Here is a 9,958-nt window from a genome sequence, read left to right as displayed (position 1 = left end):
CCCTTCTTCCTCCTTGTCGATATGATTTGCTGCTGCTGTTCTTGTTCTTCCTCGGCGCTAATGCTGGAGGGAGTTCTTGGTTTGCCCGGGCGGATGGCCCGGCCGCGGTGCTGGACCGGTCGGTTTACTCGAGTTCCCTTCCTTCCGGAAGGGACACTTTTCGCGGTACTCAAAGCCAAAGATGGCGACGGCTGCTGCAGACGTGTTGGATTGGTGTCCATGCCTTCTCGGCATTGGTGTCAAGGAAGGAGGAAGCAACGTGGTGGCAATTGTACCGTGGTCGAAGATGATGACCTTCTTGCGCTTGGTTGTAGTTCTTTCTGCTGCAGGGGTCTTCTCTTAAGTTTATAGGATGATGACACAGGGCTCCGGAGAGCTTCATGGGTTATGGTGTTCTTAGAGTGTTCTAGGTGTTCTTGGTCCTTTGTGTTGGTGTTTCTCCGTGCTTGTAGGTCAATAACTTTGTATCTTTCCGTGATATGAATGCAAAGAAATTCTCAAAAAAAAAAACCCGTAGACTTGACTCGACGATTCTGTCACATAGATGACAATCAGAACTAGGTAGAACCACGTGTGAAAATAGTGAGTATTTTCGCAATAATAAGTATACTAGGAATTTGAGGAATTTGAGCTTCGAAAGTGGGATCCAACAGTGTGCATTTTTTGAAACCTGAAATTTCCGAAACATCAGAAAGGAAATTGCAACAATTTTATTTTCTTAATTTGTAGATTTAGATATAATTCTATTTAAACATACACTGTGAATACTATTGGATTTATTTGTAAATATGTATTTCTTACTAGTTGTTTCAACTGTTTTAGATAAGAATGGTGTTTTCAGCTAGTGTTCATAGGGAGAGTTGCTTAGTGTGAAGAGAAATGGACTCCAACCACAACTATTGAATCCTCACGCCACACAAGAAAGAGAAGAAGATATCCCCAAAAGTGCGGAAATAGCTGGTGAGGTGACGATGGGGAAGAGAAAACAGTCGATGAGACAAACAACAAGAACACGTCGTTACAGAAAGTCCGATAAACTACTCCGTATTGAATTTTGACAACACAAATCGAAGGATATATCCTCAAAAGTGTGAACAAGTCAAGAAAACCTTAAAGCCACAACAACTCGAGCGTCTGTCTCCTTCCTCGGGTCAGGTATCATAAAAGGCCTCAGCGCGCAAAAAGCAGTCAAGATTGGCGACCATCATGGACAATCGCTCCTCCGTATGCACTGCCTCCGTCCTACTATTATCACTTTCCTTCTGCTTCCTGCCGTCGGCCGGCGCCGCCAGCTCCGCCGCGCTCCTGGAGTATGAGTGCAACAACGGCACCTCCTACGCCGCGAACAGCACCTACCAGTCCAACGTTCGGAGCCTTCTGGCAACCCTCGCCGCGAACGCCTCCCGCTCGTCGTTCCCGCCGGTGGGCTTCGCCACCGCCGTGGTGGGCGCCAGCCCCAACAAGGTGTGGGGCCTGGGGCTCTGCCGCGGCGACACCAACGGCACCGACTGCGCGTCCTGCCTCGCCCTGGCGCCGGATATCGCGTTCGGGCAGGGGGACTACTGCATGGGCGTCAAGGAAGTGTCCATCTTCTACGACCGCTGCCTGGTCCACTACTCCTTCCGGGACTTCCTGAGCCGCCCGGACAACCGGCTGGTGGAGGCCAGGGACGGCAGCCCGGACAACGTGACCCGCGACGCCGGCCGGTTCGACGCGCTCGTGGTGAGCCTCGTCGGCGCGCTCTCCGACTGGGCGGCGTTCAACACGACCACGAGGTACGCCGTCGGGACCATGGTCTCCGACCAAGGGTTCACCACCGCGAGCAAAGACGTGGTGCGCAGGATCACCGGGCTGGTCCAGTGCACGCCGGACCAGGCGCCGGGGCCGTGCCGGCAGTGCCTCCAGGCGCTCGTCGACGAGATGCCCGCGGCGTTCAACGGCAGCGTTGGGGGCCATATCTTGAGGGTCTGGTGCAACCTCAGGTTCGAGGTGTTCGAGTTCTACGACGACAGCCCCATGCTGCAGCTCGTCGCACCGCCGCCGGCGCCACCTCCTTCGTCCTCCCCACCCGAGTCTAGGGGCCAGACAGGTACACAAATCCTAGCTAGTCCCTGGTTTAATTCCTCATCATCCATTTCTTCCCCTGTTTAATTTCTTTCGACTGCCAGAGTGCCAGTCCCAGATCTTTCTTTTTTTTGAAATTGGTTTTTATTAAATCATGCTAGTAAAAGTTTTGGATTGCAGCCACGCTCAATCAGTCCAGCCACACAGGTAGGAGCTGAATCGAGTAAGAAAAGCCCATTCTCTGAAACACCTAGCTTGGCTAGTTCATGCCGGTGAACTTTAGAAATCTCAACACCAAGGACAAGGTTGAGCTGCTCCAGCATTTCAATAGATCGGCAATGGTAGACTTGTCGGGAGTAGATTTAATTAATTGAAGGCAAACATAGATGAAACCTTAGTCAAAACTTTTAAGCCAAAACAGTGAACAAGCTTCAAGTTGACCCAAACAATTGAAAATCTGACAAAGGTTGGAGTCCAAAGAAAGGTCCAGAAATAAGTTTGAGTAAAAGTTTATAATTTATGTCCAAATACAGAGAGAGCAGAGGCAGAGAGCGTGCACACTGAAGACACGTCCACTTGACGGCAGCAATGCGCGCCGCAGGGAGTGGAGGTACTAGTTATTGTTGGACCCGTGTCTTGATGGAGCAGCTGGGCAGGAATAGTCCACCTAGTCGCGCCTGAAACCACAAAATTTTCTTACATACTCCCAACAGTTTTTTTCCAATTTATCTACTGTAACATTACATAAATTGCATAATTAAAACTTTTCACAGCATACGCCTAGAAATTATTGTAACATTTTGCTCATGCTTAAAAAACAAAAGGAATAGACTTGTAGAATTTCAAAACAAGACGCGAATCATTTCTCATGCTTAAAAATTGCTGTACCCATACCATTTTGCTCCCTGTCCATCTCTCTCTCTCATGTCGTAGAAAAGGTGCGTGGAGTTATTGGCATCTAGTCTAGCTGCTAGGTAGGGACTATAAAAGTGGACGTGCATGACAGTACTAGGCGATATGAGCACAGGTACGAGTATATACAAGTGGCCAGCACATGCAAGTATGCAACAACAACACATCGGAGGATACTTTCGCAGCGACCCGCGCATAGCTATCGGCCCTATCGCAGCCTACTCGGAAAATAAAGACGCCCACTCGGAGTAGCTCGCAGTTTTGCAACAGGCTTGTTAACGGACTCACAAAGTCTCATTAGGGATGATGTTTTTTAAAAAAAATCTGGCAATGGTAAAATAGCATGCTATTTCTTCACTAATATCGCGCTATAGCATATCTAGAGGATCCACACTAAATTTTAGTAATTTGGTTGTTGTGCCGCTATTTGCGAAATAGCATGCTATATCGCGCTAAAATTTCATAGCGTTAGCGCGCTATTTTTTTAGGCAAGTTGCTTTCATTTCTTCGTGGTGATGAACTGCAATCCGTTGATCCACTTTTAAATCAGAAAATAATATCTCTAATGCTAATATTTTTTTAATAAATAATTTATACTATGTTGTTGCTTTGTGAAATGCTGATGTTAGCCATCTAAAATATTTGAGATCTATTTTTGCATGTGGTTATGTATGCATGATTGAGTCACTTTTGGACTATATATTCATTCGTTCTAGTAAAATTATTTATTTTTAGGCTACATTTAGTATTATTTTAAAAACACTATTTAAAATATACGATACTACTGCAGCTATTTTAAACCTTGCTTCCAACGCGTGGCTAGGGGTCGTTGAAGTTTCGGGACGGCCGTTACTTCGGAGTGCAGGAAACTCTAAGAATAGTTTGTATTTTTCTATCCTTATGGTTTTTTCTGCAAAGTTTTCAGGACGGTTTCTTGTCTGATAGCTTTCACATTTGATGTAATTTGTTTTTCTATTAATAAAATACGTGTTTGCTCTCGAAAAATATAATCACCCACGGTAAAAAGGAGTGAGGTTAAGTTTCGGTAGACTTGTGGATGAATCAGATAGCTGTTGACTCGGGATCGGCTCGACAGATTTCTTGGACGATGCTCATGAGTCATGATTTCCCTGGAACTGGATCCTCTAACGTTGTGAAGTAAAGTCAGAGAAAACAAAGAAGGAAAGTCAGGGTACTGTAGCTTAAATACCTTTTTATGTACCATAATTAGATCTAATTAGCAATTAATTAGGTAATTACTGTAGGCATAAAAAAATAATCCATTTTTTTGACACCATAACTTTGTCTGTATGTAATTACTCTAAATGCATAAAGTAAATTTGTACTATGCAAATTAATTTCAACCATTTAGGCCATGATCATACGGTTTGGAAGAAGCAAAGTTAGGCTACTGTAGCTTAGCTGACTTTGCTTCACAAAGTTAGAGGATCCAGTCCCGATTTCCCTACCTTTCATTTTTTTCTAGTTACCGTAAAAAAAATCCTCGATCACGTGGGGCCCACCTGTCGTTGGATCACTGATTTTTTCCTTCTTTTTTTTTGTCTATGTTCTTTCTTCTCCCTGCTCCGACGAAAATCCCCGCCGCCGGCAACCATCCGCCACTGTCAAATCGAGGCGGCCGTGCGCAAAATCGCAGGGGGCCTACGAACATCCGCGGAAGCCATGCGTCAAATTGCTCCGGCCTCCCGTGGCTACCCTATCAGCCAGCCGCGCGTCTCCCCTGTCGGCCCGCCTAGTCTGGTACGATGGGGGAAAAGCTCGAGGAGGAGGAAGAGGATGAGGGCGTACGATGGCCAAGACCAGGCTGCGCAACTCGAGGCCGCGCTCACCGATGAGTTCACTGCGCTGTAAGCCCCACTGTTAATCTACGGACCCAAGTACTGTTCGGTTATGTCTACTTGTATACTGTAGTTTGGTAGCATGTAGTACACACATTGAGTGAATATTCTGTGGTATTCCCTAATTGCGTCTATGATATTCTCGAGTTACCATGGCCTTTATATTTTCGAATTGGATTGCCATACGGCTATATAGCATATAGATGGTTGACATCCCCATATGATTTCACACTATCCGGTACCATATGTCAGTCATGTTAGCGCCCTTCGTTTTGGAGATTACAGAGCTTTGTTTTTCTGCTCACTGTATATCTAAGGTATCAGGTAGATAGCGATATAGTATGTAATAATTTTGGAGACGCAGCAGACACGCCGGAAAAGCCGGCTACCAAAAGCCTCGCCTTGGCGTCCTCTTGGCGGTAAGGATGACTGGCGATGGATGGTTCGGTTTGCAGTGCTTCTAATCGGCACGAGCCTTTGATTTTCCCCCGACGAACCACGTCATCAGAATTGAAGCTGATAGTGTTGACTTGAGAAGCTTTCTACTTGGCATAGGCCGACATGGGTTTAGTGTAGCTGTGGAGGTTCGCTTTGTTGGTGGTTGCTTGTGAATTCAGAGTTGCTGCATCGAGGACGATGGGTGATGACGATGACACTTGTGGACAACCACGACGAATGTAGTGTGTGGAGTCTATGTTGGTAGCCAGGTCCGAAGATTTTTCCCTGATGACTGGCTTTGGGTTTGTATCTAGGTTTTAGCCCGCTTTCCCTCTAATTAACATAAAAATTCTTGTCTCCTTAATTAATCAAAAGGGGCAATTCTTCCTTAAAAAAGTTGGAGAATACATACTGACCAGTTGTTGGGAAGCCGTGACCGGTCGGCTAGGAAGAAGAGCCCAGCCATAGGCTTTGGGAGACAGGTTCTTGGTCTGATGTCTAGTTTATACCTGTGTTAATGTGGCAGAGAGGAGAGAGAGCTTGCGTGGCGCCTCGTAGGTCGACACTGCAGTCAAAACCAGTCAAATAGAAAGAAAGAGGCTGTTGTCTATTAAATGGTATTTTGAGTTCAGGGGTGAGGTTCTTTAAACGATATTGTACCTGAGGTTCGAAATCTAAACTCCACATTGAGTTTAGGGGGTTCTTTGGTCAGAAACTTGGCATACCAGCTTCTTTTGTGTAATGATCTGTGTGTAATTGACAGGAGGAAATGGGACAAGGTGGCGACAAACTGCAGCAACAGTATCGGCCATTGTTCTTGGAGTTGCAGTTATCCTCCTGTCTATTTTTATATTTATTCTATGGAGAAATACTAGAATACAACTTTGTAAGTTGCTTCCCTAACTGCACCAGCAGAACTTGTAGGACCGATCAAGTTTGATAGATTTTTTTTACCATAGGTGAGCAATATCTTTTCTCTTTCTACAGCTTACCAAGAAGATGATGACCTTGCATCACTTCTCTTTGACCTGCCAACATTGAGGCATGCGACGGGCAATTTTGCCGAAGAGAATATGCTTGGACATGGAGGCTTTGGCGCAGTATATAAGGTATACAATGGGGGCAAAGTTGCCACACACCTCCCTGTTCTATAAAAATTTAAATGAGATAGATAGAAAATTAGAACAACATATATACCTTAAGTTACTAGGATTCAGCAAAGCAATTTAATAAAACAGTACCTGAACTGTATTTTTCAGGGGGTTTTGCCTCATGGACAGCAAATAGCTGTTAAGAGACTGGATAAATCTTCAGGGCAGGGTCTAAAGGAGTTGAGGAATGAGCTAATGTCGGTAGCCAAGCTCCGGCACAACAATCTCACAATGCTTCTTGGCGTGTGCATGGAAGGTCAGGAGAAGTTACTTGTGTACGAGTACCTGCCCAATAAAAGTCTGGACACCTTTCTTTTTGGTACGAAGTGCTATACATACAACAGCCACAGTATTCCTGAGTGAAATATTGCTTCATAAACTAATCAAAATTTCCACATGTGCATGGGTTTGCAGCACCTGAAATTGAGAAGCGTTTGTTGTTGTCCTGGGATACAAGATATCGTATAATCTATGGAACCGCACGAGGTCTTTTATACCTTCACGAGGACTCCCAGATAAAGATTATACATCGTGATCTCAAGGCTGGCAACATTCTTCTTGACAACGACATGAACCCGAAGATCTCAGATTTTGGCCTAGCAAGGCTCTTCAACAGCGACAGGACGAGTTACATCACGAGCCAAGTTGTCGGAACATTGTACGTAATAGATCTATCTATCTACCATTATACTAATTACATACTTCGGAAATTCCTGTAGTAAGTATCGGGCTATTCATGCATCTAGCAGTAGGGACCAAATTGCCCATATAATTTTCTTATGGTAGCATAGGGCATAAAATAAGAAAAAAACTAGGACTACAAGGCCATACAAGTCAGCCAGACATCAGCAGGAGCACGCACACATGGTGACGTGTATATGGTCAATCAAGAGTGGAGATTTTAAATCTATCACCTTACAGAGCCCATCTTAAAAAGTAATTAAGAAAAGACCGGCATGCATGAAAAACATATTTGTCCAACAACCTAGTCCGGAGTTTTTTTCTTCAAAATCCAGCCAGCTAGTACTCCATAACCAAGCACAGCAACCTCACCTCGATGATGTATTAACTTGATTGATTATTTCCTTGTATGGCAGAGGATACATGGCGCCAGAGTACGTCGTTTTGGGGCATGTATCGGTCAAATTAGACGTCTACAGCTTTGGTGTTCTTATCCTGGAGATAATCACGGGAAAGAAAAATACCGAGATGTTTGAATCAGCAGTCGAAGAGTCCACCACTGTGCTCAGCTTTGTGAGCTTTCCTATGAACAACCTCCTACCTAGATGCAATAAGATCATGGGCACTCAATTAATACTTGTGACCTTGTTATGTTGTTACCAGGTATGGGATCATTGGCAGAAGGAAACACCCCTGGAGATCATGGATCCATCGTTGGACTGCAAGAACACCGAGACAGAAGTGCTGAAATGCATCCATCTGGCGCTTCTCTGCGTGCAGGAGAACCCGGCAGAACGACCGACCATGCTAGACGTCCTCGTGATGCTACACGGTCATGCTTCAAGCTTCCCGGCACCATCCAAGCCGGCATTCACCTTTGCGTATGGTGAGTCAAGCTCAGACAGAGATCTAGGCACCAAAAGAGCAGACGCTGTGCCATCTGTCAACGGGATGTCAATATCAGAGTTCCATCCTAGATAGTTAGATGTTTTTTGTGCAGTGTATAGGATAGGCGAATGTGTAGTGACGTAGTCTGCATGGTTCTGCTATAGTATTTGTTATAACAAAGTTTACCCTGTAGTTCACTATTTTATTCCAGAGAGTTGCTAATCTAGTTTTAACCAAGCTACCAGTCCTATTGTTCACTATTTTATTCCAGAGAGTTCCTAATCTAGTTTTACTATTAGTCTATTACCATATGTTATTCAACACAAGGAAACGGCTAAGCATTTTTCTAATGATGGGTTTTCCAAGGTTCACCAGCGCTGTTGATCTTTATGTGTTTTTCAGAAGTTATAGACACTAGAAGAATTAACCCTGTTGTACACCGATTCCATTTCGCTGAGCCTTGCTACACAAATAATCTAGGTATGCTCCAATATTGTTCTTTCTTATGGACAAGGAGATTTGAGATACAGCTGGTTTGATGATTCAAGTATTACTATTACCATATACTAATCAGCACAAAAAATGGCTAAGAATCTTTTTAATTATGGATTTTTCGAGATTCGCCAGCGATCTTGAACCTGATCCTGATGTAGTCTTCAGTCGTTACGGACAGTAAGAAAAATACCTCATTGTACACCGAATCAATTACGGTGAGCCTTGGCACACACATAATTAATCTGGGTATGCTCCAACATTATGTTTCTTATAGACTAGGAAGCTCTACGGGAGAAGATATAATCCGCCAGTTAGGTGGTGCATTGTTAGCCCATATCAGCTCTATGTAGAGACAAAAAAAACAGGTAAATAGACAAGTTGGACAAGATTGAATTTTTAGATGACGATTAATTAAGATCTAATGTATTGGAGAATCAAATTCTTATGTGCTCTTGTGGGTTTAAATCAAATGAACAGTTTGAGGGCTAATGGTAGATTTCTGGATGATTCTTGGAATAAATGTATCAGTATAATATTGTCCTTCTCATAACAATAGTTGTTCACATTGTTACCTCAGCTGTTGATGCGCTCTACCCAACAAATAGGCGTTGAGTGATCAAGTGCTGGTCCCATTTAGATACATGATATCATATTATTTACAATTTTTAGAGAGATCTCGACCCACTTTCATCGAAAACTAAACCGGAACACATTTTGGCAACTGAATGGTGGACGAAAGCTTTGATAATGTCACCTGAAACTTGCACCACAGTATCATCCCATAGCATTAGAGAATCTTCACCGGCAGCCCCCAAATAGACGCCGGCAGGAGTGCCGGTACCTCCGTTTGGGGAACGCCGGCACAACATCCTCCATTTGGGGAGCTGCTCCCACACCGGCGCCCCCAAACAGGCGGCCCCGATAGATAATTTAAATTTGAAATCTCAAACACAACCATAGAAATTCGAATAAGCCTACGAATATGAAGTTGTGCCAACACACGGCCACCAAATACGAATAGGTTTTGGAATAAGAAGTTTGAGCCAACAGACGGCCATGCTGAGCGCGGAGTTGATGAAGGAGAATTTATGTGCAACGTTGAGTGGAACCCCAATAGGAAGGTATGATGAGCACAACAGTAAGTTTTCCCTCAGTAAGAAACCAAGGTTTATTGACCAGTAGGAGAAAAACGTTCTCTCCCGAGGTGTTGCGAACCAACTCGTGGCAGGACGCACTGCCGGCGTCAACAACAACATGGAGACCTCCACACAAACAACCAAGTATTTTGTCTCTAACTTTCAGCGAGGTTGTCAAGCTCACTGGTTTTGTTGAAAACAAAGGATTAAACGAACCGTGTGGAAGAAGAATTGTTTGCAGAGAACATAACAGGAAAATGCTATAGAAGATTGCAATTAAAAGAAGAAGGATCGGGGTCCACAGTTCACTAGAGGCGCCTCCCCAATAAATAAA

The 9,958-nt window shown here is 44.3% G+C and overlaps 1 protein-coding gene across 1 annotated transcript; it reads left to right on the top strand.

Annotated features, from left to right (window-relative positions):
- The first annotated feature begins 1,112 nt into the window (after positions 1 to 1,112).
- On the top strand, positions 1,113 to 8,364 carry LOC124703030 (cysteine-rich receptor-like protein kinase 44). Its single transcript, XM_047235239.1, has 7 exons — positions 1,113 to 2,089; positions 6,037 to 6,159; positions 6,261 to 6,382; positions 6,533 to 6,743; positions 6,839 to 7,082; positions 7,522 to 7,678; positions 7,769 to 8,364. The coding sequence occupies exons 1-7, from the start codon at positions 1,207 to 1,209 to the stop codon at positions 8,084 to 8,086; spliced, it is 2,058 nt and encodes a 685-aa protein (XP_047091195.1). The 5' UTR covers positions 1,113 to 1,206; the 3' UTR covers positions 8,087 to 8,364.
- Positions 8,365 to 9,958: the final 1,594 nt, after the last annotated feature.

Source organism: Lolium rigidum, chromosome 3 (genome assembly GCF_022539505.1).
Source record: "Lolium rigidum isolate FL_2022 chromosome 3, APGP_CSIRO_Lrig_0.1, whole genome shotgun sequence".
NCBI classification, from domain to species: domain Eukaryota; kingdom Viridiplantae; phylum Streptophyta; class Magnoliopsida; order Poales; family Poaceae; genus Lolium; species Lolium rigidum.
Note: the sequence above shows the minus strand (reverse complement) of the source record. Positions and strands in the feature narration are given on the sequence as shown.